Raw genomic sequence first — 19,715 nt, forward strand, 5'->3', positions numbered from 1 at the left:
AGTAGATGATATTGTGAAGTGTTGTAAGGCATGTAATTTGAGATGAAATTAAGCACTGAGCTGATACCAAGAGAAGGAAAGTTTGTGAAAGATTTGACTTGAAATTGTGGACAATGGCTAAAAAAAAAACAGAACTAGAGTTAAGGGGTTCACCTATATCCAGAGGTGGATGGAAAGAAGCTAAAGAAGGAGTTCAGGCCTCAGACCCTTATTTCCTCCACCAAGTTCGTGAAAGATTTGACATGAAATTGTGGACAATGGCTAAAAAAAACCAGAACTAGAGTTAAGGGGTTTGCCTATATCCAGAGGTGGATGGAAAGAAGCTAAAGAAGGAGTTCAGGCCTCAGACCCTTATTTCCTCCACCTTACCTTTCCATAATGTGGCCATCAATTGTATATGCTGTCCCATTCTTATCTTCAAATTTCAAAACCCACACACTTCAATAATTTGGCAAAATTTGAACTACAAATGTTAATTTTAAAAAATTACATGATTTAGTTATAATTAGTAACAAGCTGAAATAATTTTAGAAAATGGCATCCCTTAAAAATTTTGACCATTTCCTCTCCTTAACACATTTACTGAAACTGGGATGTAAAAGGTTCGATAAAATAAAAATTTCTATCTTTTAATTAAAAAAATAAAGCAAGTACCTGCTCATTAAATAAACATGGCAAACATTTAGACAACAGTTCTCACCTTTAGGCAAAGATTTTTCTCCATCTGTTAGTTGTAACACTAATAAGGACAAATTGAGTGGACATTTTGTTTGAGCTAAAGTTGTGACTGATGATCTTTTACATTGCACGGCATGTATAATACTATGTTGACCAACATCACAATCCTGTAAAGCATATCAAACGAATGCACTTAAATTTTCTGAATACTGTAATATATATTAACATTCAACAGAAAAGCTTCCATTAACAATACATTTTAATATAGCCTGCACAATCATGATATCATCACCAAGGCATAAGCTACAGAACTGTTTTAAAAAAGAGAAAGATACGATATTTTTACTAAATCTCTACACCAAATTTCAGAAAATCAACCACAGCTCATGTTAACTGTCCATATTATTATTATTATCCCTACCATCCTGATAATACAAATATTGATACAGACATCATTGAAAAGCTAAGCGAATCTCCAACTGATGCAACCATTATACTTGGTGACCTAAATGCAAAATGCCCAACGTGGGACTTTCCCAATTTAGACCATAAAGGTCAACAATTGGAAGACCTCTTGACAGATTTGGAACTCACAACAATTAACAATGGACAGAACACCTATCTCTCTAAAACTATGGGAACTGAATCTGCTATTGACATCACAGCTATTAATTATGGCATTGCATCAAGTGCACAATGGAAAATTTTGGGAAATGTCATCAGTGACTACAGACCCATAATAACAACACTAAACTTCAAGATTGATCAAGAACAGCAAATCGAAAGGACATGGAACTTCAGAAAAGCCGACTGGACAAGGTTTACTCAAATCTTGGAGAGCCTCTGTCAAGATGAATCTGTCTCTGGAAACCTCGACAAAAAATTACAAATCATCACTTCACACATCAGTAAAGCTGCCAAAGCAACAATACCAAGAGGCAAGCGGAAAAATACCTGGATACCATACTGGAAAGATCACAATATTGATTCAATGATTACAGAAAGAGACAATATCAACAAACAATTAAGAATTAACAAAACTGATGAATACAGAAAGAAATTAATGGACATGACACACAAAATAGAGCAGGAAATTTGGAAGTGCAAACAAGAGAAATGGGCAGAACTTTGCAGTAACCTGGATCCAAGAAAAGACAGCCAACACTGGAACATTATTAGAATCCTAGACAACAATATAAAAAAAGAGAACCAACAGAAAACAAACTTCATCATAAATGCTGGGAAACAAGCTATTACAGATCAAGAAATTGCAAACACACTGGCAAAAACCTATTCAAACAACTCCAAACTTCAGTATAACAGAGAGGACAAGACCCTCGATAAACTCACAAGTGAAATACTAAAACAAGCAAGAACATACCAAACTAATGACATCTTCTCCAAAGAATTTACACTAAGTGAACCAAATTCATCAATCGAGAAAACTGCACCTAATAAATCTCCTGGTAATGATCTTATCTTTGGTCATATGGTCAAATGCTTTGCCAAAAATGCTAAAGAACAACTTCTGGACATTCTCAATACCTCTTGGCGAACAGGCAAACTTCTAAAAGAATGGAAAAATCAGTTATTGTACCCATCCTGAAACCTGACAGAAATGCTGCAGAATGTCAAAGTTATAGACCTATCGCATTAACTAGCATACTTTGTAAAATTACTGAAAGAATCATACACTCCAGGCTTATGCACTAGCTGACAAAAAATAAGAAAATCAACTACTACCAAACTGCCTATAGAACCTGTCATACGACAACAGATCAATTATTCCACTTCTGCCAAACAATAATAGACTCATTTCAGGAAAAACCAACAAAAAAGACAGCTGTCATATTCTTGATATGACTGCTGCTTTCGATCGTGTTTGGATCAAAAAATTAATACAAACAGTACATGATATTGGAACTAGAGGAAACGCTTTAATCTGGATTGCTGATTTCATTAGAGGAAGAAAGATCCAAGTCAGAATCAATGCAGCAATATCAAAAGAGCGGAGAACCTGGGCTGGTGTTCCCCCAGGGCTCAGTATTCAGTCCCTTACTATTCCTTCTATATGTCAATAACATTCATCCCTACCTTACAGAAGACACAAAAGTAACTTGCTATGTAAATAATATAGCCATTTGGCACACGTGCTAAAATCAAAGAATCAGAGGAGATTCTAAACACATCCATGAGAGGATTAGAAAAATGGTCAGATGAACTTAAACTCAAAATCAACCCAGACAAAACAAAAAGCACCTTTAGTACAGACAGGAAAAATAGACATTCCTACAATCCCAAAGTCATGATCAACAACAAGCTAATTGAAAAAATCACAAATCCAAAATACCTTGGTATTATGCTTGGATCAGGAATTATGTTTTGCACAACACATCTCTAACACTTCCAACAGAACTCTAAAAAAATTAAATATACTGAAAAGGCTTTGTGGAACAAATTGGGGTGCAAAGCCAAAAATCCTCAAAACTACTTACACTACACTAATAAAGCCAATAATGGAATATGCAGCACCTATCTGGTCACCTTCGGCCTCATCGGTAAAGAAAAAATTATACAAAATACAAGCAAAAGCATCCAAGATTATCATTGGTGCAGTCTCGTCCGCTAACAACATCAGAGCCCAACAGGAATGTGGGCTTGACCTGCTGGAGGACAGATGAAAATTTGCCACTATAAAATTCATAAATAATATCAGAAGCTATCAAAGCGATCATATCTCTCTAAAAACTTATGAACATTGGAACCAAAAATGCAGACTTCACAGATCATCAACTTTATAATATGATGACACTATCAGGAAAGAAATAGGTCTTGATCAGCTAAATGCCTACATAAACAAAGAACCTCTATTTTCCAGTCCTTTACCTTCAAATACCTCCATAAATCTAAACCTTACCAAACTCTGTACAAAAAAAAGAACCAAAAGAAATGCTCAAAGAAAAAGGCCTAAATACTATCAACCTCCAAACAGGTTATCTGTTATACCGATTGATCGTCAGACACCAATATGATTAATGGAGGTGCTGGTGTTCTCCTTCTACTCCTGAAAGGTGAAAAACTTTCAATAAAAGTTGGATCTGGGAGAATCGCTTCCAATTTTACCAGCGAACTCTACACAATAAATAAAGCACTAGAAGCCTACTTAAAACTATCATCATCTCAACAATCTGAAGGAATTATAATTTACAGTGACTCAAGATCAGCTATGGAGGCAATCAAAAATGGCAATACCAAGCTCACACAAGACATCCATAAACTCTTAAATCAACTAAAGTGTTTAGGAAAAAGTTGCATTTTACAATGGATTCCTGCTCATGTAGGCATTGATTACAATGAAGCAGCTGATAAATTAGCAAAAGAGGTCAGAGAACTCAACCAAGAAACTCGCATGATAACTCTTGCTGATGCCAATGCACTAGCAAAAGCTAAACTAATTCCACCGAAATCAGTGATACAACATCAAATTCCCAAAATCAGTGCTGACAAAAAGACCTCCACCGCAATAGCAAGACTACAAACAGGACATTATAGAGGAATGAAGATCAATACAGATGATACGATAACATATAGAAACTGCAACAACTGCCCCGATACTGAACTGACACCCACTCACATCTTTACCTGCCCAGCAATTACAGCAGCCTTGCAAGAAATAGATCCTAATCCTGAACAACAGCTCTATACAAACAAAATCATCGACATAGCCAAAGCAGTACAAGGAGCACACGGAAACATCTAAGACTCTTCGAAGGACAAGACAACAACAACATTATTACCCCAAAACCTCATGGAGTCAAAGACTCATCTGGGAGGTCTTTTTATCACACACACACAGCTCATCACATCGTATCTTGAACACGCACTCAAACTCCTTGCAGACACCACACTCTCAGGCAAGGCATTCCAATTATTTACAACTCTGCACGAAAAAAACCTGCCTCCACTCCCCTACTCACACCCTCTTTATAGTTTCCAGGGATGACCTCTGGTTCTCCCCCAATCTCCCACTATTTTCTGTAGAACTTCTCCAGCATTGATCTCATAACAACCCCTTACCAATTTTTAGGTCTCTATCATCTCTCCCATCTTCCTCCTGTCCATCAGACTCTGCAAATTACATCTTGTCAATCTTTCCGCATACTCGACATTCCTGAAGTCAAAAGCTACCTAAGTCAGTCGCCTTTGGACCCTTTCCAACATCTCTTCATCCTTCTGAAAACCAGGTGACCAAATCTGGACAGAATAGTCCATGTGTGGCTTAATCAAAGCCTTATACAATGGAACAAAAATCTCCTTATTTCTAAACATCAGTGTCCTCCGCATCATTCCCAGAAGTCTTTGTGTTGTCTTCACAATTTTGGCTATGTGTCCCCTAAATTTCAGATCCTTATCCACTATCACTCCTAGATCTCTTATTTCCTCCACCTCCAACAATATATTCTCAATAAGCATAAATTCTGCATCCCATCTTTGTTTTCCAATTTTAAAACAGACCCCTGAGGCACTCCACTAGTGACTTTCCTTTTCCTGGATATTGCACCCCCATACACAACTTGTTGATACCTATCAGATAGCCAGTCTCTAATCCAATGCACTAATCTAATATCCAACCCCATCTGCTCTAGTTTGACTGTCAACTTATCATGAGGTACTCTATCAAAAGCTTTTGCGAAATCCAAGTATATTACTGTGTATCCTTCTCCTCTGTCCAAGGAAGCAGTCACTTTATTGTAATAAGTAAGCAGATTACTAAAACATGACCTCCCTTTAGCAAATCCATGCTGTCCATCAAAGATTATACCATTGTTGTCAACCCAACTCTGGATCCTAGTTCTCACAAGCTTCTCCAACAACTTAACCACAACACCTGACACAGAGATAGGCCTATAGGCCTGATGCTTGAGTTCGATCACCTCCTTTATGAAGTGGCACAATCTTGCCCTCCTTCCACTCTTTAGGGACTTGACCAAGTGCAAGACTCGTATTAAAAAAATATGTCAAAGCAGGTGTCAACTCTCTGGCACATTCCTTCAGAATACGCGGTGATATATTATCAAGTCCCACAGCCTTATTTACATCTAGTTTACTCAACTCCCCAAACACCTCTTGCTCACTTACAGTCAGTCTCTCCTCCCATCATCAACTGCCCTTAATCTCTCCATGAAGTCACATTCACAACATTGAAAGATCTTTATGAACTGCTCATTAAGTATCTCCACCACACATTCTGCAACAGCTGTCTTTATACCATTTCCTCCAATCAATGTCATCCTTCCATAATCATTCTTTCTTTTGCTGGCTACATATCGAAAGAACTCCCTAGGATTCTTTTTGGCTTCATTGGCTAACTGCTGTTCATACCTCTCTTTAGCTACTCTCACCAACCAAGTCACCCTGCTTGCCTGGTCTTTGTAGACCTCATGAAATTGGTTACTTCCACTTCTTTTATGCTGCCTCCACAATGCCCTTTTTCTCTGTATTGCATGCTTAATCTCTTTATTCATCCATCTCACACCTACCTTATTTAACCTTCTCACCCATGGTATACATTTAGACATTGCTTCTACTAAGTAGTTTTTGAAAATCTCCCAAGCTGCATTGATCTCTTTTCCTGCTAACTCCTCATTCCATGCTACACCTGCAAGCTGTCTCCTGAGCTCTTCATAATCACCCCCCCCCCTTGTAGTTCCACATATACCCTTTTTTCACAGGGGTCCTTGCACTGCTGGCAACCACCCAGGTAATCACCTCATGGTCACTTTCACCAACTGGTGGATGATTTGACACCTCATTGATAATTACATCCTCCGATGAGATGACCAAATCCAAGACCCTTAATCCTTGTGTGCCCTCTGTTACATACTGTCTGAGGTAGTTATCCCTCAAAAACTCAAGAAACTCATTTTCTTTACTTCCAGTTGCTATCTCTTCATTCCAGTCTATATTGCCATAATTTAAATCACCCATAATGATCACCCTTTTCTTATTTGCTTGGCTTATTTGACTATACATTTCACTATCACCACTATCCACATTACCAGGTCTATAACAACATCCCACCAAGTATTTGATTCTATTCACCTCTATCTCACGCCATACTGCCTCAAAACCACTGGCCCTATTTCCCTCTTGCATCTCTACCTTGTATGGACATAACTCTTTCTCTATCAACAGCACTCCCCCTCCCTTTTTACCCCTTCTATCCTCCCGAAACACATCATACCTTTCCATCTCTATTCCTGTCAGGATGTCGTCCTTATCTAACCATGTCTCACTTATTCCGACAATCTCTGGGTGCATAGACGCAATTAGTGCAACCATTTCATCCGCCTTGTTTCTTATACTTCTAGCATTGGTATACAAACACAACAACTCATTTCTGGATCTACAGCTAGTTCCACTGATACCACACACTCGATGTGATCTCTCCATGCTGGACTGGGGCCGTTTCCCTTTCTGCTTCTTCATTTTGGAACCCTTTGCAATTCCATCTGTTTCCTCTTGATCCCTGATCATCCCATTACTTTCCTGCCTACACATGCTCTCACCTCCTCTTGGAGCATCCACCTTTCTCACGCTGTGTACCCCAATTAATTTGGAATTAATATTGGAATTAACTCTATCTCTTCTCTCAATTCTAAGTTGTACATTTGAAAACAATATGAAACTCCAATTCAATCTCCCAGCACAATTATATGATTAGGATATATTCTTCTACTTTACTCAGAAACTATAACGCTCTTTTGGCATTAAGTAAGAAACCTTATAAGACAAAACTTATTATATACACTACATACTTCACATATCTATTGTTCAATTTTAAACTCAGCACGCTAATTCGAGCATCTATACTCTGTATTACAAAAACTCTTAAGAGCACTAAGTATTTCTCAGGATATTCACATGCATAAACTTCTTAATATAAAACATTTACTTCAGAACTAATATCCCACTTTCATAACATGTTCACAAGGAACAATCCCTTCTTAATTATCATTTTAAAACGAAATTTCCAGGAACATATTATATCTCAAGATCAGACACGACTTTCCTCATGGAATACATAATCTCTCATTTCCACAAGATAATTAATCTTACATCCATTGTCCTCTGGTTCTACACACGTTCTTTAGGAACAAATTGATGCCTCGACTTCCTTTCATAATAGAGACTATATAATAATCACTATTCATTCCCACAGTTAATACAGTCACAAAATGGAATCAAAATTCTCTTACCGCATTCAGACGACTTACGGAACATCTCAGTTGTGGATTACTTCAATCTTCTAGGGTAATTCCTCAGAAGAAAAACGAGTGTCCCTCATCAGTCTCTTTAGTTCTGGAATATATAGCAATTTCGGTTTACGTAGCATGAGTGCTTCCTCGGCATCAGTATGGCCTGTTATCACTTCAGACTTTTGGCTTATTAAGCTGCATGTCCTTGGATCTCTAGGAACACTTCTTGGGCATCACTTACTCGAACTTAGTTTTCGGTCAAATACCATTTCGGAAGTATCAACCTTAAGTCTTAGAGTACGGTGACTCAAGCCTAGGACTCCAAGCTACGAACATCAGCGATTGATCTCAGACGACGGTCAGGAACAAGAAAGCCTTACCAGGTCAGGTAATAATCTTTTATATCTCCTGCCATTCTCATTCAATGGATATGCTCATATCAAATCAGCTATCGTACTGTCACTCACAAGTGCCAAATAGTACTCTGGTGGCCAAGATCTTAATTTTTCGTGAAGTGCAGCGCTGTCAATACCTCTGGCAGACAATCTACACACCACGAACATGGCTTGCAATATTCGATACACGTGTATTGCTGTAGGCAGCTTTACTGTTAATAGGATAAGTTCCAAACAAAGTATCTAGATCCATTGACATTTGATTAAATTACAAAATTTGTCAAATAATACACATTCTTAACTTTCAAGATGTAAATGAAATCTATTGATTTAGAGCATAGGTTCCCAAAGTGTGCAGTACCGCCCCCCCCCCCAGTGGGCGCTGAAGCCTTCTGGGGGGGGGGGTATAGTGGGTTCAGAAGCATTTGGGGGCGTTCAGGCAGTCTAGGGGTCGGTGGCTCTTTATAGAAGAAATTAATAATATATATTTAAAAATTAATTATTTTCGTGATTTTGTGATTAGATAATCATTTAAAATTTAAATATTGCATTTTAATTCATCTTACACGATCAATTTTTTTTATCGATTTTCTATTTCAATTATTTAATCATTTGAAAATTTACCATGCCAGATAGAAATAGATGTCAATTGTCTATGTCAATGAGAAAATAGAGCATGTATATATGTGTGTATAATAGGTTATGTTTACAGTAGCAAATATATTCGTTATATTTCATTTCAAAATATATATAAAATATATAAAACCACTTTTCTAATTGATTTGTACAAAAATAAATCCAATTTTTTATAATTTATATAATGGGGCGTTACAAAATTTGTCTTGCAAAGTGGACAGTGGCCCATAAAAGTTTGTGAACCTATGATTTAGAGTATAATACATTATTTAATATAACAGTATCTTTCCTGATTAACACTTTATCTAAGGGGAATGGTGAACTTGTTAAATCGAGAATGATAAGCAATTAATTCATGAATTCGTTCATTTATGATTTAACACCTATCAATGCCAGTGTCTCTCAGGGTTCTGTCATTTCCCTCACTCTCTTCCTGATTTATATAAATGACCTGGTCTCATTGGCTGCAAACCATATTCATAGGTTTGCTTATGATAGCACACTCTACACATCCTACTCATCACGTCTCAGGCTTCAAGATCATCTAAATGCCCTGAACACTGATCTCCACAGTATCCTTGATTGGGGTGAAAGCAACCTAGTCAACTTCAATGCTCCCAAAAGAATTTTGCTTGTTTTCTCATGAAAAAAAGACCTCGGATCGACTCCACTTACTTTTGATAGTGCTGAGCTCAACAGTCAAGACCAAGTCTTCTTGGACTGACTCTTACTCCAAACCCTTTTCTGGCATAATTATATCACTTCTATAGTGTCATCAGCTTCCAATTGCCACACTTTTTTACTTGTGATGGTACTTCTCTGATGAACAGTTATGTACTCTGTATAAATCCCAAATTCGACTAACATTGAAATACTGTTCTTATGTTTGGGGTACTGCACCTAAGACCTCCCTACAAATTCTTGATGCTGTTCAGAAAAGGAAAGGACAGTCCATTTGATTAATGATGCTTCTCTTAAAGACTTTCTGCAACTTTCCCATAGAAGTTCAATTTCTGCATTGTCTCTTCTACAGATTCAGCAGAACTTGTATTCATTATGCTTCCCATTTCTGCCAGATGTAACTTGAGCAACGGCTGCTCAACATCCCTATACAGTCAAACTGCAAATTGACTAAATCTGCTATCTCCAGTCATTTTTCATTCCTTCTGCCACAATTCTGTGTAACAGCCTCCCTTTTTAAGCATTTCAACAATCCCCAACAGTTCAAGAATATCAACAGATCATTCTACCTGACTTACTCACACATGGCATTTGTTTGCTATAGGCTCTTCTGCCTTTTGTATATAGGGGGAGGAAATATATCTACCCTATATATATATATATATATATATAATAAGCCTTTTTATGTCATGTTTGTATGTCACATTTTTTGAAACGTTTTGAAACTGAGGGGGGGTACCCTGAGTGTCGAGTCTTCAAAATTCGAGTCATCGAAATTCAAGGAGAACTGGCCTACCAATCCGGAACTTGGGGGTTAGGCACCATAGGCACAGGGGGGGGGGCAGAAACCTCCCTTTCAAGTCTTCAAAATTCGAGTCATCAGAATTCAAGGAGAACTGGCCTACCGGTCTGGTTGGCTGCCATAGGCACCAGGGGGCGTAGCCCCCCTAGTATATATATATATATATATAAATGCAATGGAGACTAAATTCAAATAACACAATTCATAGGTTAGACAAGCGATGTACGTGTGCGGATGACATTTGATGAAGTTAAGAGGGAAAAAAAAAACAATTGGTAATCAAGAATGTAGTGAAGATTCTTTTCTTGGAGAGTGAAAGATAGTTAAAAGGTAGTGATATAATGATATAAATGAATTTAGATAATATGCTATATGATATGTAGGCAGGGCTCCAGAAATCCACTCACCACAAGCAAGTTATCGGTGTAAGCAGCAGGTGAAGTTTAAGCCTTGTTCTAAATGCATTCAAAATATATTATTTTTTCGCATAAGTTACACTTTTTTTTTTCTTTTAAAACATCTCATTCAATATCAATTTATTTGTTCTTCCAATGAATGCAATAACAAAGCTTTATTTTCGACGAGGAGATGGAGTATTTTATATAATTAATTTAATAAGTTAATTAATTCATAGACTGTTTGTCCCTCCCAAAACTTAGCTTGCATAAAGGTACACTCAAAGATATGCCTTTCTGCTGTTCCAAAATATGAAGTAATTCAAATCTATGACAATCAATTTATCTCTCATTATCTGTTATAAACTTAGGGCTACCATGTGTCTGCAGATTAATTTCAAAATAAATAGACAAGTATTCTCTACATTTTATTTTACATAACTTGCAAGTCATTGCCATTCTTATAAAAACATCAAAAAAAAATTAATATTAAAATAATCTTATTTTCTACTTCAAGAAAATAATCTTATTTTCTTGAAGTAGAAAAAGCCATCAAAGGCTTGAAATGTGGAAAGGCAGCAGGAGTAGATGATATTCGACCAGAAATGCTGAAGTATGGTGGTATAAGAGTCTTACAGTGGCTGCACTGCATAGTTCAGAAAGCCTGGACAGAGGGACGAATTCCCGATGATTGGAGTAGAGCTCTCATAGTACCCATATATAAAAAGGGAAATAAAACTGAATGTGAGAATTACAGAGGTATTTCCCTACTGAGTGTTCCTGGCAAGATCTATGGAAGTATACTTGAGAAACGGTTGAGAAGAATTGTGGAAGAAAAGCCTGGTGAAGAACAAGCTGGATTCAGGCCAAATAGAGGCTGTCAGGATCAGATCTTCACTTTACGACAAATAGTCGAGAAAGCATGGGAATATAACAAAGATCTGTATTTAAGTTTTGTCGATTTGGAAAAGGCATATGACAAGGTGCCAAGAGAGAAGCTATTCAATACGCTGCAGTTATATGGTGTCAATGGGGCATTATATCAAGCAATACTTAGTCTTTATTTGAGTTGTGAGTCAGCAGTTAGAATTGAAGGAAGTACAGGGAGATGGTTTAATGTTAAATCTGGTGTGAGACAAGGATGTACATTATCCCCTCTGTTATTCATTATCTATATGGATCACATTATGAAGGAATGTGGTATTAAACCTGATATCAAAATTGGAGATGTTAATGTCAGCTCTTTGCTTTATGCGGATGATGTTATACTTCTAAATAAATCCGCTACAAGTCTGCAAGATTCTCTGACTAAATTGAATAACTGTTGTAATAGATATGGTATGAAGGTCAGCAATAAAAAGACAAAGACAATGAAAATAGGCAGAATCATTGAAAATGTCAACTGTGTTGTGAATGGAGAACCTGTGGAACAAGTAAAACATTTCAGCTACTTAGGCACAATTTTTACTGAAGATGGTAAACTAAATATAGAAATAGACAACAGAATCAGCAAAGCTGGTATCGTGGGAAGTCAATTGAATAAATTCATATGGAATAAGAAAGAAATTAGTCGGAACACTAAATTAGCTGTATACAAGACTGTGTTCAAACCAATTTTAACTTATGGATCTGAGAGCTGGGTCAGAAGTAAAACACTTGACCAAAGACTAGAGACCGCAGATATGAGAGTCCTGAGAAAGATTAGAGGCGTGAACAGATGGCATCAATGGCAATATCATATTAAAAATGAGGATATTAGGAAAGAACTTGACATTGTCAGCATCCAGGAATGCGTTAGCAGAGCTAATCTCAGATGGTATGGTCACTTAAATAGAATGGGAGAGGAAAGATTAGCAAAACAAGTGTTCTCTGCCAGGTTGGCAGGAAAACGACCCAGAGGAAGACCAAGATATAGGTGGATTGATACGGTACAAAGTGCCTCAGACGATAGAAATATAAGATCTGATAATGTTGGAGTCTTGACAAGTAACAGACTGATTTGGAAGAAAATTGTAGATAGGATGTTAGTAATGATGTAATTTTTTCATGTAGTACTGTCATATCCTGTACACCCCTTGAGGGTACATGGCAGAAATTTGATGATGATGATGATCTTATTTTCACAATTCACAACATAAATTAACTTAGTGGAATTATATACTTCCCTGCCAGCCTGGTTGGCCAAGTGGTTAGCGTATCAGCTCTCAAGCCAAAATGCTAAGGGTTCAAATCTTGCGTGGGCATGGATGTTTGTGATTGTCTGTGAAAATACTAGTGGTGGTGGTGGTGGGCAGTAGATGACATTGGTGTAGATAATGTGGTTCGCTGTAGTTGGTGGACTGAGTGTTGAGATGGAGAGCAGGTGCCCTCCCCTCGATGAGTCTTTGGACTCCTTGGAGGTCTCACATAATAATAATAATACTCGAACATTTTACCTAATGAAAATGATTTTCAATACTGTTATTTAAAACAGACTTTCTTAAAGTGTAGTCCGAGATCCACTTGTTGGCTGCCTAGTTATACAAGTGGGCCGCAGCAAGAAAGATTTGAGAAATGGTGATTTATAAAAATACAATTATCTTTCAAAGACTAGTCATAGGCCAAATCACATTACTGACATGACATCATGAAAAGGTAGTCTGACTCCATTGCCAGTGTTGAACATTTTCTGTGGTTTTTGTAAACTTTATTCTAGTTCCATAATTTCACTCTTCATTATGGAAAAAAAAATGAAAGAAAATGCAAACTGAACTTTCTAGTTCTGTGAGACGGTGCAAAAAAAGAATGTGAAGGTAAGGGACCAGAAAGTATTAAAAACACTGGAGACAACAGTCCTGTTGTATTATCAACTAAAAACAATTAAGACCTGCTTTCCAAGACAAATAGCTCAAGGAATTGAAGTGGAGATATGCTACAAGAGGAAGTTGCATTTGATAATATATAAGAAATACCCAGGCAGAAAATCTAGATTACTACAAGGCTTTTGAGACCATTATAAAGCGGAGACATTTAAGTTTCATGAGACATTCAATTTTCACAAAAAATTCTGTGTCACAGACTTTGCCAGAAATCACCTGGGTAACATAACATGTCTCTAGCTGCTTTCCAAAGAAAGGTTGATTCTAAAATGTTTAAACACTGTAAGTGTCTTTTAATATAATCTGTTATAAAGCTCAATTCAATAAACAATTTACTGTATTCAAAAACTTATTATGAGGCCAGTAGCAGAGCAGTAACAAAATGGGTGTTTGGGGAGTTCAGTAAACTAGATGTAAATAAGGCTGTGGGACTTGATAATATATCACCGCGTATTCTGAAGGAATGTGCCAGAGAGTTGACACCTGCTTTGACATATTTTTTTAATATGAGTCTTGCACTTGGTCAAGTCCCTAAAGAGTGGAAGGAGGGCAAGATTGTGCCACTTCATAAAGGAGGTGATCGAACGCAAGCATCAAACTATAGGCCTATTTTTGTGTCGGGTGTTGTGGTTAAGTTGTTGGAGAAGCTTGTGAGAACTAGAATCCAGAGCTGGGTTGACAACAGTGGTATAATCTTTGATGGACAGCATGGATTTGCTAAAGGGAGGTCATGTTTTAGTAATCTACTTACTTATTACAATAAAGTGATTGCTTCCTTGGAGAGAGGAGAAGGATACACAGTAATATACTTGGATTTCGCAAAGGCTTTTGATAGAGTACCTCATGATAAGTTGACAGTCAAACTAGAGCAGATGGGGTTGGATATTAGATTAGTGCATTGGATTGGGGACTAGCTATCTGATAGGTATCAACAAGTTGTGTATGGGGGTGCGATATCCAGGAAAAGGAAAGTCACTAGTGGAGTGCCTCTGGGGTCTGTTTTAGGGCCATTACTGTTTAACTTGTATATTAATGATATTGGCAAAGATTTGGATGAAGATATTCAGTTGTTTGCAAATGATGCAAAGTTGGGACAAACCATAAAGAGTAGTGAAGATGTTGTGGCCTTGCAAGAAGACTTGAATAAATTGAGTGATTGGGCAAGCAAATGGGGATGTGAATTCAATGTTGCAAAATGTAAGGTTTTAAAATTTGGAAAACAAAGATGGGATGCAGAATTTATGCTTATTGAGAAGATATTGTTGGAGGTGGAGGAAATAAGAGATCTGGGAGTGATAGTGGATAATGATCTGAAATTTAGGGGACACATAGCCAAAATTGTGAAGACAACACAAAGACTTCTGGGAATAATGCAGAGGACACTGATGTTTAGAAATAAGGAGATTTTTGTTCCATTGTATAAGGCTTTTATTAAGCCACACATGGACTATTCTGTCCAGATTTGGTCACCTGGTTTTCAGAAGGATGAAGAGATGTTGGAAAGGGTCCAAAGGCGACTGACTGAGGTAGCTTTTGACTTCAGGAATGTCGAGTATGCGGAAAGATTGACAAGATGTAATTTGCAGAGTCTGATGGACAGGAGGAAGATGGGAGAGATGATAGAGACCTAAAAATTGGTAAGGGGTTGTTATGAGATCAATGCTGGAGAAGTTCTACAGAGAATAGTTGGAGATCAGGGGAGGTCATCCCTGGAAACTGTATAAAGAGGGTGTGAGTAGGGGAGTGAGAGGCAGGTTTTTTTCGTGCAGAGTTGTGAATGATTGGAATGCCTTGCCTGAGAGTGTGGTGTCTGCAAGGCATTCCAATCAACCTGGCTAAATGATTTCTAGCCAGGCTAGAAATACCAAGATTTAGTAATACAGAGCTTATAAGTATTTTACCAGATCAAGTTACCATAAGGTGTTTTAACCTTATTAAATAAAAATCTCTGGAGGAGATATAAATGTAGAAAGTACTGGTAAAATACTTATAAGCTCTGTATTACTAAATCTTGGTATTTCTAGCCTGGCTCCCACTGATGAGACCTCAATAAAGGTCGAAACCGGTCTGGGTAGTGGCCGCTTGCCTTTAATACAAAACATCATACATCCCCTCCTTGGAGATGTGTTTTTGGCATTAAGGGTAAATATTAAGATTAGTGATCGGAGCTTATGTCACCTTTACCACGAGTTGCCTTGGTCTTGCACTACCTGTAGGATCAGCTAGGCTTGCATCACTTGCAGGTGCAAACTTGACTTGTTTGTCTGTTTGCTTACTTGGGAAATGGAGTAAAACCAGGTTTAAAATTGCTTGGTATTTTTAACATTTATTATACCCAAGGTAAAATACTTTCTACATTTATATCTCCTCCAGAGATTTTTATTTAATAAGGTTAAAACACCTCATGGTAACTTGATCTGGTAAAATACTTATAAGCTCTGTATTACTAAATGTTGGTATTTCTAGCATGACTCCCATTGATGAGACCTCAATAAAGGTCGAAACTGGTCTGGGTAGTGGCCCCTTGCCTTTAACATGTTCATTGCCAATCGCACAATGCGAGTTCTCACCAAACGGCCGATCACGCATTATCGCGTGGACATCGTTAACTAAATAAAAAAAATAAAAAAAAGTTGGCCACCACACGAAATTCCAATTTTCAGCTTGGCAATGAACGATATCGCGCGATCACGCGATGCGAGTTCATACCAAACGGCCGATCACGCGTTATCGCATAGACGTCGCTAACTAAATAAAAAAAGAAAAAAAATTTGGCCACCACACAAAATTCCAATTTTCAGCTTGTCAATGAAAGTGTTAATACAAAACATCATACATCCCCTCCTTGGAGATGTGTTTTTGGCATTAAGGGTAAATATTAAGATTAGTGATCGGAGCTTATGCCACCTTTACCATGAGTTGTCTTGGTCTTGTACTACCTGTAGGATCAGCTAGACTTGCATCACTTGCAGGCGCAAACTTGACTTGTTTGTCTGTTTGCTTACTTGGGAAATGGAGTAAAACCAGGTTTAAAATTGCTTGGTATTTTTAACATTTAATTGGTAGCAGGGATTAGAGCAGAAGTAATATGTAACATGTGGAGAAAAAAAACAATGGACTAGTGGCAAAATTAATGAGAGGCACGTCAGATCTTATAAATTATTGCACATACTTTGAATTTGGCTGCTTTAAATTATATTAAAGATGTTCCCCTCCTCTTTTTTTTTTTTTTTTTTTTTATTACTGACATTGAAACAGTGATGTGTGTGGGTACACATCTTTTACCAAAATTCATATTATGGGCAAGTAAAAATTTTTTTTGTGACTAGTAGATTTAAGTGGTATATCTGGAGCCCCATACATAGGACTGATTGGCTGAGTAGTGATTATAGCTGTTCTCTTACCAACAGGCTGCATGTTCACTGCAGGAATGGATGCTTGAGGTCATCGGGCAGAAGATAAATTTCGTTACCCAGTGCAAATCCAATGCCCTGTTTATTAAAGTTCTCAAATGACTTGAAAATTTCAATGTTTGTACGATTTTTTGACTATGCAAAATGAAAATCATGGATTTCAAGTACTGCGTAACTCAGGTGTTATGTGTACTACTGTGATACCCTGTATATCCTTCCTTGAGCATGCATGCATACATACATATCATGAATTGATGATGATAGTTACTGTCATGAACATTTCATAAATCTAAATTATAATGCTAAGGAATATTATTAGCCAACAGTAATCAGTACTGTTTATTGGATTTTAATTTACTAAATTGAATAAACATTAACAATTTGACAACTAGGTATATATAATATATATCAAGCCAAACATTATAAAAGAATAAAATAGCATATTACAACAAGTTCTTTTGGAAGGATACTAAAAATTATACAATAAATTATATCCTTATTTTTACTCTTAGTTTTCAAAAGTGCAAACAAAGAAAAGTTTACATATGAAATACCTTCATGACAAGGCTACTTGCATATGGTGAGCAGCTGACTTCACATGAAGCTGCAATAGTAGCCATAATGGGAATGCTGGCTATGGAAGAGGTTGAAGGGATGTGGATTGCAGAGCTTGGTGGATAGGAGGAAGAGGGAGGGGGGGGGGGGTGATATGACAGAGATGTTTAAGTTAGTCAGAGGATTTTATCAGATTAATCCAGAGGGGATTATAAAATGAGTAGAAGGTGAGAGGGAAAGAAGAGGTCCTTCCTGGAAGTTATGTAAAAGTGTGGTGAAGAAGGATGTGAGTAGATTTTTTACATGGAGAATTGTCAGTGAATGGAATGCATATCAGAATGTGTTGTTAATGCAATGAGTGTTAATGACTTTAAGATTCTATATGATAAATATGCTGTCGGTTGAATGAACCTCCCATGATGAGTCTGTTGACTCCATGGGGAGTGTAATAATAATAATGTATTTCCTCTTTGGGCATGTATAATATACACCATGCAAAGAGACACTAACCAATTTCCAAATCTATCAAGTATTCAGTAGACTATTAGTGTGCAAACGAATGATCTAAAAAGATCATTCACTCACTTTTCTACATGTATTGCTCCTGGATACTGCACCACTAGACAGCATTAAGTCAAAAATCCCAGAAAACTTTTCTCCTCCCTGGAAAAGCTGGGGATGCTTATTCAGAAGGAGAACAGTTAAGTATAATTCACTTTTCTCCAGCTAGGAAAAGTGAATTATACCTGATAAGAAATTATATTCTTGTTTTCATTCATATTTTCTCAAGTATCACAAACAAAAGTTGGCAAGAATTATTTTCCTGTTCCACAATGTACAACATATTCCCCTTCACAGACTGTATAACACCAAAGCATCATTATTTTTTCTTACTTTCAAACTCTCATCACAAGAGGATACTCCATCTCACCGTGTACACTACATTATGAAATGCATTATGCGAAAGGGCTTCATTGTTTAGATACTTCACATGCAAACTTTTGTTTGTTCACGTCTGGGTTAAATGCGCATAAAACAAGAAATGTTTCTTTTTTTAGGTATAATTTAAAATGGCATAGGGATGTGCTTGAAAATAGCTATGGCCGTGATACATCCAAGTAATAATCTTATTTAAAAAATATTATACATTAAGCATTTTCTAAATTGGTACCTGTATGCCGATACTATCATGCAGCTCTTTGCCAGAGAAAATTATTCTTAAATCGGATGCTGATATTTTTATCTTGTTGCTGAGAATATTTTTCACATGACCAACAGTGGATTCTGGGCTTACATCAATAGGTATAGAAGTATTGCTGTTAAATTTTACATATATCCTGTATGCATTCATCTCATCATTTTCTATTTTAGCTTTTTTGAACGTCAATAACCGAATAAGTTTACTAATAAATGTCAGGAATACCCTAATAATTCTGCATAGTATATCAAATAAAAGTACCATCACCGGTATTACATTTGATAGAAAGCAATACCACAGCGTAGTTCTTTACGCTGATCACGTGCAAACAGAAAGATGACACAGTTTAATACTGAAAATGTTATGCTATACGTTACTGGGTAATTTCGTTCATAACTGTAACGCTTCTATGGAAATCATTAAAACGTACTCCAACACACTTCTAACATGCGCATAATACAAATAACGTAAACACTACACATATGATCAACTTCCGTCACGTTTATTACTATAATATTTGTCGGTTGCGCAAGTGCTCTCGAAACTTCTTTTTAATCAACATTTAGCACTCAAGTTATTATTATTATTATTATTATTATTATTATTATTATTATTATTATTATTATCATTAACCTGCTATCTCCATGGAGTTCAAGACTTAACACACCAACTATTATTCACAATATAGAGTATCTTTCATATCTTCATGGCTAGATTTATGCATAAGTTAGACAAGTTACAATTTAAAGCCTCCGGCATTACAAAAGCCTCTGAAAAGATATTAGACCTAAAATTTACTTAGTAGGAGAGCTTTTAAAAGTTACAGCTTTGGGATCACAGCAACT

At 36.9% G+C, this 19,715-nt stretch overlaps 1 protein-coding gene across 1 annotated transcript in view; it reads right to left on the bottom strand.

The window, feature by feature from the left end:
• The window catches only part of park (E3 ubiquitin-protein ligase parkin), a 137,065-nt gene extending 117,717 nt beyond the window's left edge, over positions 1-19,348 (bottom strand). The window contains exons 1-2 of the mRNA XM_090409081.1: positions 18,844-19,348; positions 701-845 (exon numbers count right to left, since the gene is read on the bottom strand). Of these exons, the coding sequence (XP_090265207.1) occupies positions 701-845; positions 18,844-19,134 (436 nt within the window). The 5' untranslated portion in view covers positions 19,135-19,348. The remainder of the gene's footprint in view (positions 1-700; positions 846-18,843) is intronic.
• Positions 19,349-19,715: the final 367 nt, after the last annotated feature.

This window comes from Typopeltis vanoorti, chromosome 19 (genome assembly GCF_054136105.1).
Source record: "Typopeltis vanoorti isolate ZY-2024b chromosome 19, IOZ_Tvanoo_1.0, whole genome shotgun sequence".
In the NCBI taxonomy this organism is placed as follows: domain Eukaryota; kingdom Metazoa; phylum Arthropoda; class Arachnida; order Uropygi; family Thelyphonidae; genus Typopeltis; species Typopeltis vanoorti.